Source organism: Hypanus sabinus, chromosome 5, assembly GCF_030144855.1.
Source record: "Hypanus sabinus isolate sHypSab1 chromosome 5, sHypSab1.hap1, whole genome shotgun sequence".
NCBI lineage: Eukaryota > Metazoa > Chordata > Chondrichthyes > Myliobatiformes > Dasyatidae > Hypanus > Hypanus sabinus.
Genome location: NC_082710.1, coordinates 167,378,569 through 167,397,805, shown reverse-complemented (window position 1 = coordinate 167,397,805; position 19,237 = coordinate 167,378,569). Strand labels below are relative to the sequence as shown.

At 47.4% G+C, this 19,237-nt stretch overlaps 1 protein-coding gene across 12 annotated transcripts; it reads left to right on the top strand.

Annotated features, from left to right (window-relative positions):
• The first annotated feature begins 4,652 nt into the window (after positions 1 to 4,652).
• Positions 4,653 to 19,069, top strand: LOC132394556 (RNA-binding protein 4-like). Of its 12 annotated transcripts, none has more exons than XR_009512375.1 (5): positions 4,653 to 4,936; positions 7,047 to 7,353; positions 13,183 to 13,932; positions 16,880 to 16,958; positions 17,448 to 19,069. XR_009512375.1 is itself a non-coding variant. In XM_059970847.1 (4 exons), exons 1-3 carry the CDS (start codon positions 4,832 to 4,834, stop codon positions 13,923 to 13,925), a joined length of 1,155 nt encoding a protein of 384 aa, XP_059826830.1. In that variant the 5' UTR covers positions 4,653 to 4,831; the 3' UTR covers positions 13,926 to 13,932; positions 16,880 to 19,069. The 12 variants fall into 12 exon arrangements, 3 of the variants coding, with proteins under 3 accessions (XP_059826830.1, XP_059826831.1, XP_059826832.1); XR_009512377.1 differs by having other exon boundaries at positions 16,880 to 16,971; positions 18,675 to 19,069; XR_009512373.1 differs by having other exon boundaries at positions 16,880 to 16,971.
• The last annotated feature ends 168 nt before the right edge of the window (positions 19,070 to 19,237 follow it).

Below are 19,237 nucleotides of genomic sequence, written 5' to 3'. Positions count from 1 at the left end.
TTATCCTCTTCCCCAGCCCTATCACTCTGATTCCCACTTCCCTATCAAATTAGTTTAAACCCTCCCTAACAGCTCTATTAAACCTGCCTGCTAGGATATTGGACCCCTTTGGGTTCAGGTGTAACCTGTTCTTTTCCTACAGGTCGAAAAGAGGCCCCAGTGATCCAGGAACCTGAAGCCCTGCCCCAGTCTCTCAGCCACACGTTAATATGCCTGATCATGGTATTCTTGTGCTCATTAGCATGTGGCACAAGTAGCAATCCTGAGATTACTACCTTGGAGGTTCTGCTTTTCAGCTTCCTACCCAACTCCGTGATTTCTCTCTTCAGGACCTCCTGCCTTTTTCTATCTATGTCATTGGTGCTAACGTGTACCAAGACTTCTGGCTGTTCACCCTCTCCCTTCAGAATACTCTGCACCCAATCTGAGACATCCCGTACCCTGGAACGGTATGCGGGTATCTCTATCAGGCTGACAGAACCTCTTGTCTGTTCCCCTCACTGTGGAATCCCCTATGACGACTGCATTCCTCATCTTCTCCTTTCCCTTCTGCACCATGGAACCAGGCTCAGTACCAGAAACCCAATCACCTTGGTTATACTCTGTCAGGTCATCCCCCTCAACGGCATCCAAAACGAGATCATGATTACTGAGGGGAATGGCCACAGGGGTGCACTCTACTACCTGAGCTCTTCCCATCCCCTCCCTGGCAGTCACCCATTTATCTAACCCCTGCAGCTTCATGGTGACTCAAATCCATCTCCTGCTCACTTTCTGTAATAAGCTGTAGGTCATCGAGCTGCAGCTCCAGATCCCTAACACAGTCTCTCAGGAGCTGCATCTTGGTGCACCTGGCACAGATGTGGCCATCTGGGAGACCGGAAGATCCCAGGAGTCCTACATCTGACACTCAGCGCAAAGTACTAACCCTACAATGTGCTCTCTATTCCTCCAAAAAAAGAAAGTCCACTTGCCCACTCTGCTCCACTAGGCAGTGTCTCCCTTTTATGCCTGAACCTTCCCTATTCTCCAACACACAGTTGGTGTTCCAGTTATAGCCGAGTTCCCGTGAAGCTTTCCTCTTTTGAACTTCCAGCAGCTGCAGATTTTCTCGTTTGCAAGATCTTCACCCACTCACTTAACCTATCCATAACCCTTAGCAGCTTCATTTTTACAAAGTAAGTTGGACTACATTTGTGTCACTGGAGTATTCAGCAACCACACCCTTAAACTAGAAGAAAGCTGTTGCTTCTAAATTAAAGGCTGAAAGCCCAGCACTTAACTCCAAAGAACTCGTTCTGGTGTTCACCAGAGAAAGCTGCTGGAAAACGATGTTCCTTCTAATTCCCAGTGTGCGCAAAAATCTTGTGCTGTGCAATTTTTTTACCCAGTGACAACATGAGCACACTGAATAATTTCTTCAATAAAAACAGTATAAATAAGCCAGTTCTAAAATCCGCAGACAAATTATCGCAAACTCTACGTTGTCGACACCGTCTCCATCAGAAAGCAGAAAAGGAAATGTGATATGTATGGTCGTGAAATATATTTAACGTGCCAATGAGGTAGAGCTGTGACAAACTTTTGTGTGCAGTTTAAATTCCTTTGTGTGCTGGTAGCAAAAGATGTGTGTGCATGCACACCTTAGAGGGAATATTTGCTGGAATCCCCTCACGAGCTATCTCCCCTCCATCTCTCAATCCAAAACATAACTGTCCATTTCCCCCCATAGACAGAAGAGAATCTGAAACTCACACAAAGTGCTGGAGGAACTCAGCAGGTCAGGCAGCATGTATGGAGGGAAATAAGCAGGCCGAGACCTTCATCAGGACTAGGAAAGGAGGCTGAAGGTGAGGGGAAGGCACTGTCCTCTCCTATCAGATTATTTCTTCAGCCCTGTTCCATCTATCCCCTCCCAAACTCCCACGTCATTAAAATTAGTTTTGTTCCTTTCTGATTCAGCAGCAAGAGGCATCTGCAAGCAAGCTGCCACGTTAATGGTTGAATTAAATTATTATATAGACTAAATACAGAAAGAAAAATGGTTAATGAATTAGTAAAATACAAAATAACCTGCACAATATACTGTCTGAGAAAACCGAAAGTCTCCAACTTTTTGTCTCTCTTTCTATCTCCAGCTCTTAGTCGTGACAAGTTTAAGATTCTCATTCACACAAAGAAATTTATCATTTTTGTACCCTTCAAGATGATTGGCTCTAGTTTCCCGGAGAGACGTTCACCATTAACATCTCCACTCAGAGGGTGGTGAGAGTGTGGAACGAGCTGTCAGTGAAAGTGGTGAATGCAGGTTCAATTTCAACAATTAAGAGGAATTTGGACAGACAGAGATTTGAGGGAGATGGATGGCTAGGTGGCTGGGTGCAAGTTCAAGATTTAAAGTACGTTTATTATCAAAGAATATAAATTACACAACCTTGAGATTTACTTGCCCGTGGAGCAAGAAACCAGATTAAAAAGAAAGACCAACACTCGAGGCACAAGAGAACAAGAAAAATACTAATCATGCAAACAACAGCATTCTGAACCAGAACTGAGTTATGAGAGCTGAACCCTGGAGTAGGCCCAAAGCCTCACTTAATCATTATCTCACCAAAGTCTGGCTTTGATGATGGAGTAGACAGATGAAGAGTTTGGCATGGACTAGATGGACCAAAGGGCCTGTTTCTGCGCTGTAGTGTTCTATGACTATTTAAAAACTCAGTAGACAGATGTTCACACCAAGTTCTCAAAAGACTGCCGTGGGCTTTCTAAAACATTCCCACATCCCCGACTGGGAGGGTCCCCCCTCCCGCTGCCAGCTAAGCAGGTCTTCAGGTTTGTGTGAGTTCTGCTGCTTCTGTTGCACATCTCCAGCTGGAATCTCAGAACTCAGAAACCCACTTATGCTTTCTGGCAGCCTGGAGCTTTCCTTGTCATTGTTGGCCAGGCAGGTAACAATATTCCCACAGCCTAGTTGGGAAGTTCACCGGAAGGTACAGGTACATTAAACAAAGTGGACACGGGAGCTACTCTGACCACATGCCTGCCAGTAATCCCAGTCAGGACCTGTCCGTCTCTTTCTCCCCACTTGTCGTACCCAATGTAGCGTAGTAGTTAGGGTGATTGAGTTACATCTGCGGTTGTCGGGAGTTCACTCCCCACACCCTCTGTAAGCAGTTCGTATGTCCCCCCCGCCCCCACCCCGCGGAACAGACAGACAGACAGACATACTTTATTGATCCCGAGGGAAATTGGGCTTCTTTACAGTCACACCAAGCAAGAATAGCGTAGAAATATAGCACAATAAAACCATAAATAATTAAATAATAATAAAATCATGCCAAGTGGAAGTAAGTCCAAGACCAGCCTATTGGCTCAGGGTGTCTGACACTCCGAGGGAGGAGTTGTAAAGTTTGATGGCCACAGGTAGGAATGACTTCCTATGATGCTGTGTTTCATCTCGGTGGAATGAGTCTCTGGCTGAATGTACTCCTGTGCCTAACCAGTACATTATGGAGTGGATGGGAGTCATTGTCCGAAGTGGCATGCAACTTGGACAGCATCATGAACGCACGGGTTTCTCCGGGTGCTGTTAGTTGGTTAACTGGTCATTGTAAATTGTCCTGTGAATCGACAAGGGTTAAATTGGGGGACGGCGGTGTAGCGCTGCTCTAAATCGGATGGGCCTGTTCAACACTACCTCAATGTAATAAAAATAAATGAAACTCATTCTCCTACAACATTTTCTGCCACCAAATACACTCAAGGTGGCCTCAGGACCCTGACAGAAGAACACCGGCAGATCAAAGTTAGTCTTCACCAAATTACAGGTAATGGCCTTCCTGCAGGTAATGTATTTCCAAAACTTTATTCCTGAAAACTTGCAGAAGACATACAAAGCAGAGCTTGGCTTTCATTACGTCCACAGAGTTGTGTCCACAGCAGATACTCAGAGGGATGGTACAAACCTGGACAAAGACTTGCAGTGGGCTGGGGAAGCTCAGCACGTTAGGCACCATCTACGTATGGGAATAAACAGCCGACGGTTCGGGCCGAGACCCTTCATCAGAACATGCAAACAGAGAGTGAAAGGTGGGGATTTCATTGTAAAAATTTGAAAACCACCAAACTACATTTGTTTTTCTATCTTCTGCAAACTTCCTTAGAATGCTGCAAGATAACGAGGGGGGAAAAATCGCATTATACCCCATTGAACAGATACTGGTCTAACTTAAATATACATCATCAACATGTGAAAATTGCATTTGTTCAATCTTTTGAGCCACGTGCTACACACTGCCAGAACAAAAGATGGCAGCTTTCCAACCAGCACAGAAATCCCGCAACTTCTATTTCAATGCCAAACTGTTTTAAAATGGCTGAGAATTAACAACTGCAGAAATGAAGACAAAATACAGAATAAGGAATTTCACATCCCACACATTGACCATCTCGTTCTGTGATGGGTCCCGAAGCAATGGACTTCGGTTGCGTGACATGATTGGCGTTCCATCGAGCCAATCAGCTGCGGGAGCTGCCTTCGGACATGCGTAGAGGCTGCGGCGCCGATTGACGTGTGACGCACCAATCAGCGCCGGCGCTGCCTCCCTCCTCCAGAGCTCTAACCAATGGGAGTGAAGTCAAAGGAAGATTCGTCCGCCACCTCCCGCCCTTTGCAGCCGCCATTTTACGTCGCGGCAGAGAGACGGGCGGAGGGTGGACATCATTCGGCTTCAGGTGCTGTTGTTTCTGCCTCAAAGCTCTCGCTGCGTGTGTTCTCTTCCCCTTCCCCCTCCCTCAACGTCCGTCGGAGGGTTCAGAGACGAGAAAAATGGTGAAAATATTTGTGGGGAACCTGCCGCGGCTGACGACGGCCGAGGAGATCCGGGCCCTGTTCGAGAAGTACGGCGAAGTGAGCGAGTGTGACCTCATCAAGGTAAGCGCGGGGGGTGGGACCTCCGCCGCTGCCATGGCAACCGGCGGAGTGGCACCCGGCTCTGCTAGCGGGGGGGGGGGGGTGCAACGCCGTATGATGGCGGACTGGCCTTGTGTGAGCGCCCGTATCGTCAGTCTTGCTTAACTGGTTTAGCTGGTTATTGCCTCATTAACCAGGAACGCGTGTGTGGAGGGTCTTCCTCTGCAGGTGAAGCCTGGGGGAAAGGAGACCCGCTTAGGTAAGCAACTTAATTGGCATGGAAGAGTAGGTCTGAAGGGTCTGCTGTACACATCTGTTCAGCCCCTCCTGGCAAATGTCGGAAAATCCGTTGTGCGATTGTAATACCTTATACAAACTTTGAAGGTGTATAAAATGGAACTGTTAAATTAACTAGTGCAAAAAGTGGAAAGCAAGTAGTGAGGTACTTGGTTTCAATGTCCAGTCAGAAATCTGATTCGTTGACGGTGTGCCTGTACCTCCTTCCTGGGTGGCAGTGAGAAGAGGGCGTGCCCTGGATGGTGGGGTGGGGGAGTCCCCACATGCCTGGTGTAGGGCTGGGGGTCGTGTTTGAATGGAAACATCTAATTGAGTGCACACTTTAGGCCTGGGGTTGCAAACAGGCTGAATTTTGTTCACTCTTCCTCTGGTATCACCTTGTTGGGAATCTCAGTGAACCTGGAACTGCCTGGTGGATGGAAGATGTGTTGGAGTCCGATGGCTTCTGTTCTCCACTTGCCCAGGGAGTGGAGAACAGAGTTGTTTTTCCAGTAGTGACCATTGGCTCTGCCAACTTTTTAACTTCCTTTCTTAGATACTGTTCTTAGAAGCTGTTCACAATGCTCCAACTGTGTTCTGACCAATGCCTCATAAAGCCTCAGCAGTATATCCTTGGCGTTACGCCACATGCTGTCATGTGCTCTGTGCTTTGTTGCTCAATCAGAATTGGAAACTGGTTCCTGACAGCAGTATGGGAGAGAGTTTACTAGTGACTTATGAAAGTGCCAATTCACCTATAAAACTAACTTTAATTAAGGCCATTACCCCTTCTGGGACATGGGTCACCTACGGCAGCTGGCTAAAGTCCTCTGTTCAGGGCTGATTGGCCCTGAGGCTCTGCGTTCACCACACAACTTGGCAAGGATCGTTCCTCTCCCAGGGACAAGGTCTTTGGAGTTTCGGTTGCTCTGAGTTTTTACAGACCCATGCCCAAACCTCCTTTCACAGCTGGACTTGGGACCATCCAATGCAGAAACAGCCACTGAACCTAAGATCTTGTGGATCACTGAGGCATTAAGCTCTACGGTGCCATCAGAGATTTGCAAACAACACACCCGGATAGTTTCTTACTGTGGCTGGCGACTTCAACCATGCTATCTGAAGCTTTAGATAGTTTCAGATCTAAAACTATCTGAATAGTTTTTATTCAGATAGTTAATTAAAAAATAAACTATCTAATAAAAAAAACTGCTGAGGATCATCGGGGTCTCTCATAGAATCCTGGAAATCTACAGCATATTACAGGCCCTTTGACCCACAATGTTGTGCTGACCATGTAATCTACTCTACAAGGTGCCTAGAATTTCCCTACCATATGCCCTCTATTTTACTAAGTCTCTTAAAAGATCCTATTGTATCTCTTTCAACCATTAGAGATATTTATCAGCAGCACAGTGCATGCAGGCCCTTAGCATGTCAGTGATCCCTCCCATCCATCCGACTATGTCAGACCCCCACCATCAGGCAGGAGGTTCTGTTGTTAGGACAAGAGCTGTTAGAATGGGAAACAGTTTCCCAGGCGGTGAGACTACTGAACTCCCTGTCACCATCCAGTCTCATCATGTATGAAGTGCCAGTAGTGTTATACTTTTTAACTTGTTTTGTATATGATCTTATTATTAATTTATTTGTGGTAATATTACTTAAATATGAGTTGTATGTGCTGTGTTGTGCGCCTTGGTCCAGAGGAACATTGTTTCATTTGGCAGTATACTTGCATGGTTGAATGACAATAAACTGAACTTGGTGCTTTAAAGGTCCTGCATGGCAGATTTTTACTAGATTATAGAGTATTACTGATCTGATTCATTGGTCTGTGTCTGTTCCCAAACAGAACTATGGATTTGTGCACATGGACAACAAGGAGGCAGCCAAGGAGGCGATTCAGGGTCTGCATCACTACAAGCTGCATGGCGTCGCCATCAACGTGGAGGCCAGCAAGAGCATGACCAAGTCCTCCACAAAACTCCACGTAGGCAAAGTCAGCCCCAACTGTACCAGCGAGGAGCTTCAGGCTAAGTTCGAGGAGTACGGGACCGTGCTGGAGTGCGACATCATCAAGGATTACGCATTTGTGCACATGGAGAGAGGGGAAGATGCTATGGCAGCCATCAAAGGGCTGGATGGCACAGAGTTAAAAGGTACAACTACCGCAGGGCACTTGTCCTGAGCCAGTGGGGTGGGGAGGGGTGCTTGCTGTTAACAGCGGCTGCAGAGCCATGGGGTTACGCTGAGGTTCATGGTATTAGCAGCTTGAAGGTTTCATCTAGACTCCTGGTTTTTTACTGAACATTGGGTTGGATTGAGTGTGTTGAGAGGTTATTGTCTTTGGAGCTCATTGATAAAGCAAGAGGTGAAAATTTTCTGTCAGTGGTTAGAAAGACCTAATATAAGACATGTTATCTAATCCTCTCCACCTCCTACCTATAATGAGCACAGTGTAGCTTTACCAACTATTTCCCTGTTTTAACGCTCCTATCCCCTGTACTTCTCTCCTGCTTTTCCCTTGGTCTCATCCAGGAACAGCACCCTACTGCCATTACCTTCCTCCCAGTTTAACAATATCCACTGTTTTATTTCTTCATGTTGCACTTCACTTTTAAATCCAGTGTCGTCGCTGTCTTTATATTTTTTCGTGTACCTCTTCCTGAAAGTGCTAACCTGTGACTGTTCTTGTCTTGAGTAGAATTTTTGAGTGTTGGGTGTTGGCCAATGTGTTTTGTCACAAACTTTGCTATGTGTGCCCTACCTATTTTTAAGGCTGATCCAGGCTCTGCAGCTTTGGTAATGTGGTTAATGCAGAGCTGAGCTTTATTTTCATAACAATTTTCACTTGTAACATAACTGAGCGCCACCCTTGCTAAACTTACTCTCTGCTAACCTTTCAATTGGCTGCTCTGAGACGTTGTCTTCCACAAATAAGCACCTGAAATCTGCTAACTGTGTCCGAATGCAGACTATAAATCCATTCACCCTTCTTTTCTCATCTGCCCACTGACCAGGTTGGGTTGCACTTTGATTTCAAATTTTCCATCCTGTCCCCTCGTATTTTTTAAAGTGAAGGTGTCAGCTTTTGAGTTTGTTTGCCATTCTTGTGAAATGCAGCTGGGCTGTTTCACACACTTTTATAGATACAGGGTGAAACTGTTTGCATGAATTGTCTTCAATGTCAGAATCAGCAGCATATGTTGTGAAATTTGTTAATTTTGAGGCAGCAGTACAAAAATAAATAGTGCAGAAACATAAAAAAGTATTGATGGGTTGAATTGAGGGGTTCATGGGTTGAATTCCCATTTAGAAATCGGGTGACAGGGGAGGAAGCTGTTCCTGAATCACTGAGTGTGTGCCTTCAGGATTCTGTACCTCCTACCTGATGGTAGCAATGAGAAGAGGGCGTGTTCTTGGTGATGGGTGTCCTTAATGATGGACACCACCTTTGAGTCTTCTCCTTGAAGATATCTTAGATACTATGGAGGCTAAGCTCCAAAATGGAGCTGACTAATTTTACAACTTTCTGTAGATTCTTTTGATCCATTACAGTAGTTGCCCAATACCAGACAGTGATGCAGGAGTTTCTGAATGTTTTCTGCAGTATACATCTATAGAAGTTTGAGTGTTTTAGGTGACAACCAAATCTCCTCAAAATCCTAATGAAATGTGCATCGATATGTTGGGACCAGGTTAGATCCTCAGAGATCTTGCCACCCAGGATCTTGAAATTGCTCACTCTCTCCACTTCTGATCCCAGTATGTGTTCGTGCTCCTTAGTGAACTTCAGAAAGGGTCTTGCTGATGTTGAATGCAAGGTTGTTTTAAATAACCAGCAGCTGTGGATGTTGAATAACTTGTAGGGTAATGGTGACAGAACAGGGCATGAGGAGGGAGTGTGAGATTACTGCTAGTCCCCTCTATGTAGACCTGGTGGAATTAATACCACCTTGCTGTGCAGTAAGATTTCCCTGTTGGGGCTGAAAACAGTGTTCCTCATCTTTTATTTAGAATTGTTCTCAAGTGAGCTGGAGGTTAGCATTCAGCACCCCACTTGCAATCTTAACCAGGAGGATCTCCTGGTCTGTTTGCTCCTTGGTCTGGCCTAGCAGCTGTTCACAGGTCCAGACAGTGGACACCAATCGAGGATTTTGCCCTAGTGTCCCTAGATATGGAACATGTGGTGTCCATGGTTACAATGGGGGATTTTTGAGAACAGTGGGCCCCTCTGGTTTGAGCTTGCAAAAGGTGATCTCCAGATTTTAATTTGAAACTACATGGTGTGTTTTATAAAGTCCTGAATTATCTATTGTGTTATTTAAAAGCCTGGTGGGACTGAGACAGCCAATAAGCAGTGGATCTTTCTCCCTTTTGTTAGATTTGTCCTAATTAATCCTCCCACTTTGAGGAACCAGACTCTTTCCATTCAATCAGCAGCACAGGAAAATGGACTCTGTTAGATGGCTGTAGTGTTAGAGAAAGACCGTGTGATTTGAATTGAATTGTTGTAGGAAGGGTGAACACGCTTTTTAATTATTTCTGATGTGCAGCCCCTGATGTACAATAACTGTGTTTAATTACTGAAAAACAAAACCGTTTAGCAACATTTCTCTAAACACATCTTTTGTATGTGCTCGTGTTCCTGGTCTGTATCTATATTGATCCTGCCTTTGCTCTCTTGTTGGTCAGTTAGCAGCAGAAGGTATGTGTGTGTACACCTCTAGCAGAAGCATTATAAGAGTATTTAAAGCTGTGCATTTATCATTCCTTTCACAACTGTGGGATCCCCATTGTGCATTTAAGCCTAATAATATGTGTGTGTGTGTGAGTCACACACAAGATGCCACAAATGCATTGTTAGTGTAAAAAGGGATGGCTGGTGTTAACATCTGTATAACACCATGTCATTTGAAACAAGATGTATCAGACTTTTGCTTTGCTGTTTGGAAACTATCCGTTAACTGAATGTAGTGATCAATTTTGGGAGTAGTTTCACATCTACATTTTCTATTATTAAGAATTATTCTGCAGCTGTGTGCATGGATGTTAGGTGGGTTTGTGTGATGTGAACCCATGCCAAATCACTGGTAGAATCAGCATGGTTAGATCGGGTATATTGTGCAATTTGAGGCCATTTGCCCCATTTCTTTGAGCTCTTTGAACTGCCCTCCGCTGCCCTATTACTGGAACACTGTACTGTCCCCCCTTTGCATGTATTACAAACATCACAGTGACTAAGGGAAATAATCTGCAGGCACTGCTTCGCCTTGCATCTCCTTCAGACGGGAGATACAGAAGCCTGAAGTCCCACACCACCAGTTTCCAGAACAGTCACTTCCCTTCAATCATAAGATATAGGAGCAGAGGTAAGCCATTTGGCCCATCAAGTCTGCTCTGCCATTCAATCATGGGTTGATCCATTTCTTCCAGTCATCCCACTCCCCTGCTTTCATCCCATACTCTTTGATGCCCTGGCTAATCAAGAATCTATCTATCTGTGCCTTAAGTACACCCAGTGACATGGCCTCCACAGCTGCTCGTGGTAACAAATTCCACAGGTTTACCACCCTCTGACTAAAGTAATTTCTCCACATCTCTGTTCTAAATGGACGTACTTCAATCCTGAAGTTGTACCCTCTTATCCTAGACTCCCCTATCATGGGAAGTAACTTTGGCATATCTAATCTGTTCAGGCCTTTTAACATTTGGAATGTTTCTGTGATATCCCCCCCCCCCCCCCCCCCCATTCTCCTGAACTTGAATACAGCCCAAGAGCTGCCTGACATTCCGCATATGGTAACAGTTTCATTCCTGGAATTGTTCTCCTAAATGTTCTTTAAATCTTCTCCAATGCCAGTATATCCTTTCTAAAATAAGGAGCCCAAAACGGCACACAGTACTCCCAAGTGTGGTCTTATGATTGCCTTATAGAGCCTCAACATCATAACATCATAACTCTGCTCTTATATTCTGTACCTCTAAACCTGAATGCCAACATTGCATTCACCTTCTGCATCACCAACTCAACCTGGAGGTTAACCATTAGGGCATCCTGCACAAGGACTCCCAAGTCCCTTTGCATCTCTGCGCTTTGAACTTTTTCCCCATCTAAATTTGATAGTCTGCCAGTTTATTTCTTCCACCAAAGTGCATGACCATACACTTTCCAACATTGTATTTCATTTGCCACTTCTTTCGCCCATTCACCTAAACTATCTAAGTCTCTCTGCAGGCTCTCTTGTTTCCTCAACACTACTCACTCCTCCACCTATCTGTATCATTGGCAAATTTAGCCACAGATCCATTAATCCCATAGTCCAAATAATTGACATATATCGTAAAAAGCAGCGGTCCCAACACCAACCCCTGTGGAACTCCACTGGTAACCGGCAGCCAGCCAGAATAGGATGCCTTCATACCCACTCTCTGTTTCCTGCCAACCAGCCAATGCTCCATCCACCCTAGTAAATTCCCTGTAATTCCATGGGCTCTTACCTTGCTAAGCAGCCTCATGAGCGGCACCCCGTCAAGAACCTTCTGAAAATTCAAGTACACCACATCTACTGCATCTCCTTTGTCTACCTTGCTTGTAATTTCCTCAAAAAATTGCAGTAGATTAGTCGGGCAGGATTTTCCTTTCAGGAAACTATGCTGGCTTTGGCCTAACTTGTCATGTGCTTCCAGGTATTCTGTAATCTCGTCCCTAATAATTGATTCCAACAACTTCTGATGTCAGGCTAACCAGCATTTTGTTTGTGTTGTTTAACAGGTCTATAGTTTCCTTCTGCTGCCTCCTGCCCTTCTTAAATAGCGGAGTAACATTTGCCATTTTCCAGTCATACGGTACAATGCCAGAATCTTATCGATTCTTGAAAGATTATCGATAATGCCTCCTCAATCTCTCCAGCTACTTCCTTCGGAACTTGAGTGTGCATTCTATCAGGTCCAGGAGATTTATCCACCCTCAGATCATTAAGCTTCCTGAGCACCTTCTCAGTCGTAATTTTCTCTGCACGTACTTCACTTCCCTGACACTTTTGAATGTCCGTTATACTGCAGATGTCTTCCACTGTGCAGACTGATGCAAAATACGCATTCAGTTCCTCTGCCACCTCTGCGTTTCTCATTGGAATATTTCCAGCGTCATTTTTTATTGGTCCTATATCTACCCTCAACTCTCTTTAACTCTTATATACTTAAAAAAAGCTTTTAGTATCTTTGATATTCGTTGCCAGCTTCCTTGCGTAATTCATCTTTTCCTTCCTAATGACCACCTTAGTTTCCTTCTGCAAGTTTTTAAAAGCTCCCCAATCCTCTATCTTCCCACTAGCTCTGCCTTCCTTGTGTACCCTCTCTTTTGCTTTTACTTTGGCTCTGACTTGTCAGCCACGGTAGTGTCCTTCTTCCATTCGAAAATTTCTTATTTGGAATATATCTGTCTTACACTTCCTGTTCTGCTGTCCTTCCTGTTATTGTCCATTTCCAGTGAACTTTGGCCAGTTCCCCCTCATGCCATTCTAATTTCCTTTATTCCACTGAAATACCATATTGGGATTTAGCTTCTCAAATTTCAAAGCGAACTCGATCATTTTGTGATCACTGTTCCCTAGGGGTTCCTTGACCTTAAGCTCTCTTATCACCTCTGGATCATTGCACAACACCAATCCAGCACAGCTGATCCCCTAGAGGGCTCAACAACAAGCTGTTCTAAAAAGCCATCATTTAGACATTCTACAAATTCTCTCTCCTGAGGTCCAGTACTGGCAGTATGACACTATTACCACTTTGTGCAACAATAGGATTTGGGTGTTTTGTGTGGTTTCTGGTATAATTTGTATTTGTGAATGTTGTGTCCAATACTGTGCTTGTGATGTTGCTACAAGTAAGTTTTTCTTTGTACCTGTGTGTATATGTACTCGTTCATATGGCAACGGACTTGTCCTTGGATCCATGTAATGACTGGGCTCTTCTCTCCATCCAAGGCAAGCGGATACACGTGGAGCTGTCCAAGAGCCGACTACGAGTCCAGCCTGGAATGGGTGAGAAGAACACCTGCTTCCGGTGCGGAAAGGATGGCCATTGGTCCAAGGAGTGCCCGGCAGACCGGCCAGAGCTGGCAGTGGGCTTCGCCACTGACTACCTTGACCCCTTCGCCATGTCCGCCCGCTACGGCGATCAGCCGTTTTTCGATAGCCGATACGTCGACTACTATGAGAAGTACCGGGCAGGTGCGTATGGAGCGGTGGGGACACCCTATCCCGACCGCTGGGGGGCTCAGCTGGGGGCCTACAGCGCCGGGCTGAGAGAGCGCTTGCCCAAGGCGTTGGAGGCATACAGCCAAAGTGCCATCTCCCAGCCACCCACCTACTACACTCGGGATCGCAGCCCGCTGCGGCGTGCTGTAGTCTCAGCAGTCACTGACTATGCCACGGCTGCCACAGAGTACGCCGCTGCTGCCACAGCCTCCGCCACTGCCTCTGACTACGCCAGCTACGCCGCCCAGGACTACACTGGCGCCAACTTCGCTGCTGCAGCGGCCGCTGCGGGCTATGGAGCGGCCAACGCGACCACCACCAGCGACTACACCAACGCCAGCTACACTGCCGCTGACTACGCCAGTGCTTACGGCTTTGACTACTCCAGTGCAGCGGCCAGCAGTGCCGCCTACTCTGCCGGCTCCACCGGTGAGGTCTTCGCAAGACAGTCGCAGTACTCTGCCTACTGAACAGCAGGTGAGTGAGGGGCAGCTGGGGGCTTCCCGGGGTCTCTCTCCTCTTTCCTCACCAGCCCCAACCAGTCAATCTGCCAGTGGTTACTCTGTTGTACCCCACCTGGGAACCCAGGAATGGCTTCCCCCACACCGGAATTCCTGAAATCATGTCTCCACATCTGGCTGCGTGTGTGCGCACAAGTGTGAGTTGATCCCTTTTTACTTGTATAAATATCCTGTCATTAAAACTGCTGTATTGGAGTTGAGGATTGAGGTTCTCCGCAGTATCGCTGCCTTCTTTCTTGTCCTCGGGTGCTCTCTGCTCACATGGGTCTTTCCCTTCAGCCTGCCTTGGTCAGAGGGAAGAGAGCAGGAGTTAATCCGAACCTCTTTCCCCACCCCCACACTGTCGGATGGCACGTCTCTTCCTGTGACTGTGTGTGTATGTCACGTGCAGGGCACCTCACAGCAGGCTGTCCTTACTCCAGATTTCCTCCCCGTGTAAATCTATGTCCTCACTTCAGTGGGATTAATGTCTTGGCAAATGACAACAGTAGCAAAAAAAAAATCGGCCACCGGCTTCCCTCCAGCTGTGCCTAGGTACAACCTGTCTCTGGCTAATTTGGTAGTGGCCATCAGGAATGTGACAGGACCACCAACCCCTCACCACCCCGTTGCATCTTTCCGCAGGTATGGCAGCTGGAGTTCCTGCTGTGATCCATGATCTCTCTCCCTCATTTCCGATGTTGATCTAGTGCTCCAGGCATTTCCAGCCCCTTGTGTGACCCTACAAACTCCTGTTGTATAACTGTCACTCGCCCTCCCCTTTACTCTAAAGCTGCAGCTGGTTACCTATTGCAGGTGTGTCACTTGAACGTTTCTCATCAGCTGGTCACTATGTCACAGGCCATCCTTCAACTCAACTGGTCCGTGTCAACAGTAATATACAGTGTTATAATGGGCCCCTCAAGCCACTGCAGATTATCCACCTGCCCCAGTGCTCAGAAATTCCTCGGTGTTGAAAAGCTGAGTATCCCAGCCCTCTAGCAACAAGTTGCAAAAGTTTGTTTGCATCCTGCAGTGAGATAATGTCTCGTTCTATCCCTGACCCAGTGGGTTTAATCCAGCCTCATCAACCACCCTTGGAGTTTTATACACTGAGAAAGAGATGAGGGAGTGAGCAACATTGGAATCGCTCAGCACATCGAAGATCCTGCGTCGCCTTTCAGGCCATATATCCTGAAGCTGTGTTTAAAGAAGTAACTCCTCCTTTCTCATCCCTTTGTTTTTGTTTTCAAGCCCACCCTTACATGTTCTTTTTGTATGTTGCCATACGTTGTTGAGACTTTGAAGCTTGACCTTGGTTACTTTTCTGGCTGACGCAGCGAAAGGCGATGGGCTCTGATGCACAGGGGGCTGAGCGAGTCCAGGTGAGGCGGGAGCAACTGTTGTGTGCGCGAGCGTGCGTGCGGATTGACCTTCCTTGCTGTCGGCAAGGGCCGAGTCCGGGCAGCGCCAGAGACGGGCGGCAGCGATTGCAATTGATCTAAAACTGTCCTCTCCCGCTGCTGAGCAGAATTAACCACTCCCTTCTCCCCACGTGTTGCCGTGCAGAAGGAGCCCACCGGGTGAGGCTGACGCTTGCCTTTGGACCTGAATCTAAGATCTCTGTGCGGTAGGAGCTCGGGTGCCACTGACTTTGACCAGCTTGTTTAAACACTCAATGGCGTGCTGTCTGCTATTCTGGTGGTTTAGTTATACCTGTTGTGCCTCTTGCATTCCAGGAAGGATAAACTGTGTGCATGCCTTTGTACAAACTTGAGCTGAGGAAGTTTTTGTCATTTTTATTAGACGTGGTGTGCAATCTTCAGTTTTTCCTCCCCTACCCACCTCCGTTTGTTTCTCTCCTCCTCCTGAGCCTGCCCACTTCCATGTGAGTATAGTGACCTTTCCAATACACCTTACCCTGCCTAAGTTATTTCAGACACATAGGTAATCTTCAGTCAGACCCCAGCTCCGCTGTGTTCCTGCAGAGACCACAAGCTAGAGTTCGGGGATGGTGCTCGACTCGCCATTTTCTCCCTCGTTCCCTCCACGCATGTCCTGCCAGCATCGACGGCACAGATCAGGTGTTCGAGTCCTTCGCTGGGGTTGCTCACTCGCGCACTGAACCAGGTCAGAGGTTGGGGAGCGGGTGGTGGTGAGGCGGGTCTTTTCCTTGGCCGGCCATTAACGGGTTCTGCTTGAGTGGCTTGAATCGGGACGAGCGTTAGACAGGTGCTTCTTGCTATCGCGTGCTTCGGCCCGTCGTTGTTAAAGATGTGCTGTACTGTTGGTTTTTTCTGCCCCTTTTACTGAGCAGTTGAGCAATTTGTGCTGAGATCATGGACGTTTCAAGGGTTTTAGCAGCCTCTTATCAATTGCTGCATTGTTTGTTTTTGGTGGTGGTTTGCAGTGATGTTTCCATGTTCTACTAGTTAACGGGAGGGCCAGTTTTTAGTTAATGAGAGGGGTGGGAGAGAGTGGAGGAACTCCTGTTATCATCCCCCACTCACCCCCTCACGTAGTATTTCAAGTGCTCACCCTCGCCCGATGCCCATCTGCCAGCCTGAAGGCTGGTTACCCCTCCCAGCAGCCATTTAGGTGTCCTTTTGTATTTACTCCCCAAACCCCCCCCCCCCCCCCCATCTGCTCAAAATGGTGTAGCAACTGGGGTCAGGTGATACTGCCGGGGAGAGGGGCCATGAGCATGCAGTGTGGATGATGGGCCATCACATGGCCAGTACCCTTTTCAGTGGAGAGTGCAATTTGCCAATGGTAGTGAGGTGACATGTGTTGGGCGTTGAGGTTTTTCATGTCTGGCGGTGTGACCGACGGCTCTCCGTGCGTGATTCTTTTTTCAGCTCGCGGGGACAGTAGGTTTGTTGAATGAACTGAATTGGTGTATCATCTCCCCTCCTCTTTAACAGTTTTGTGCCTGTTGGAATCTCAGCTCCTGTTCCCACCAGCGGAGCCTCTGGACAGTAGCAACTATCACACTAGCTTCAGGTTGCATTTCGTGGTAACTGGCGCAGCACCTTGTTTCTCTTCTCCGTTTTTTATTTTGATTTCTGTTCGGACCGTTCACTTCTCTATTTTCCCCTTCCCTCCCCTTTCCCCTCCCGTTCCCCACGTGACTGGGACATGGTTCCAAAAGGGGCCTGTCCCATCTGGCCCTCCACTCTGTTTTTTATTTTTCCTCCTTCATTTGGCGAGTGTTGGCAGCGCGGAACGGCGCACGGCGCGGGTCAAGTGCGTGATCTCTCGACACACGCGGACGTACGCTCGCGCGGGCACACGCACACCTCTCCATCCTTCCCTTCCCCTCCCCTTCCCCCCTCTCCCATCTCTTCACCCACCCTGTCCCTCCCAACCTCCAGCCCTTTCCATTCTCAGGCCTGTCGACTTATAATGAGAGGCGCCGAGGGCAGGGGAGACCCAGGGCGTGCTGACGGCGCGGCTGCCTGTTTAACCTCCTGCTCTTGTCCACTTCCCCAGTCGCCATTTCCACCAGCGGCCAAGGCTCGAGAGATGGAAGTGCAGTTTAGAGTGCGGAGACAGCGGGGGGCCTGAACGCACCCAAGTTGCCACCTGCTCCACCAGTAACAGAAATTAAACTGCCTGGCGCCTCGAGGTGCGATCGCAATCTGAGGAGGAATGCAGTGGGATGCTGTTGTGTTTGTCGGCTCCTGGAGGCGGGTGTCCCTACTTGCGTGCAGTGCCACAGACGTTGCACGTGTAGGACATGTTCGCGTAGTTTAAAAGGGTTTGCCACAGCGCTCAAGGGATACTTGTCAGACCCCAAACCCTTCCCCCAAGGGTCATGTTACGACTGGGTGACTAAGCACACAAAGTAATAAACTTGGTCAAAGAGGTAGGTTTAAAGGAGAGAGAAAGAGGCAGAGGGGAGGAATTCCGGAGGGGAGGGGGAATGGAGGGGCAAGTGTGAGGTGGGGACTGGAGGCATAGAGCTCTTAGCAAGGCATAGGGCTGGAGGGAGTTGCAGATGACAAAGCGGGTGCGCTTGGAGGGGAGGGGGGAATCTGAACACGAGCCTGTGGCACTTACACAACCGAGCGGGCGAGTACCGTGGTGATGGGTGAACGGAACTTGGCATAAATTAGGGCATGGCCGCTTTTCTGTCCAGTCCTGGAGGAGGTTTTGCTGCCACCCTCCTGTTTTTCGCTGACCCAGGCCCAGCATTCGTCTCCACAACCCCTCACACACCATGGATCATTTGCAGTTGTTTTCAATTCCCTCACCAGCAGGCTGGCGATGTAATCAGGACCACGAACCCTGGCTGATTTCCACCTCACTACCCTGTTTTACCCTGCCAGCCTCAACCCCCACCATCCTGATACCCCCACGATGGAATACACTACCCTCCTTTACCTCCTTCACGACTTCCATGATAAACCATTGAATATAAATAACCCAGGGTGGCTCCTCGACAGTGCTAAGGTGGTCTACTCAGAATGAACCACCACAACAACCTGAGGGGAGCAGGGTGATCTCAGATGCAGAATCTTTCATGAATTCTTCGACCTTTTCTCTTAACCCCCTCCCCACCAGGACTCATTTGCCTTTTTTGTTTTGAATGTTGGGCACAGACCAAAAGTGGCGGTGTTACTGCCTTGAGCTGGCCTTGGGCGAGCTATGTGTGCGTTCTCCATCCGTGGCGTTCAGAGTGTCTTTGAACAGTCTGTGATGTGCTTCCTTTTACAGATTTGGTAATACCTGTTGACAAGACCGCGGTCCCCCCTGCTACTCACACAAACTCGGGTCGTATCTTGTGCGGATTACCCTCACCGTCGGGATTTAGCGCGGACGACACCAGGGAAAATACTATCTGTATACATAAAATATTGTGCTTTTCTGTTAAACTAGCAGTGAAAAGTTGATTTCTTTTTTAAATTTTCCCCAAATGAACTGTGTTTTGCTTTTTTTTTTGAAGTTCTTTTTTTAAAGAAACAAATAAAAAAAAATTTTGTTTGATTTTGTGTTGCTGGTAACTGTTCTGTGATGGCTAAGGTCACTAATTGGGGAGCTACCCTTGATTTTAAACGTGAACGTAACCCTTTTGTAGTACCCTGCAATAAACAATGAGTATTTGAACAGTCGCAGACTCCGTGTAAAGTCTTATTTAGAGTTGCAGAAAAACAGGCTCTTCAGACTATACTAACCCTCTCTCTACACTGATCTTCCCTTAACCTACGACACGCTTAACACACTAGGGCCAATTTGGAGCAACAGAATCACACACAGTAAAACTACAGGGTCACAGCGAG

Bases quoted from the DNA above. Each gene is read 5' to 3' on its own strand.
- LOC132394556 (XM_059970847.1), top strand. From the start codon at position 4,832: ATGGTGAAAATATTTGTGGGGAACCTGCCGCGGCTGACGACGGCCGAG. The intron at 4,937-7,046 runs GTAAGCGCGGGG...GTTCCCAAACAG, and splicing joins GCGAGTGTGACCTCATCAAG to AACTATGGATTTGTGCACAT. The intron at 7,354-13,182 runs GTACAACTACCG...TCTCCATCCAAG, and splicing joins GGATGGCACAGAGTTAAAAG to GCAAGCGGATACACGTGGAG.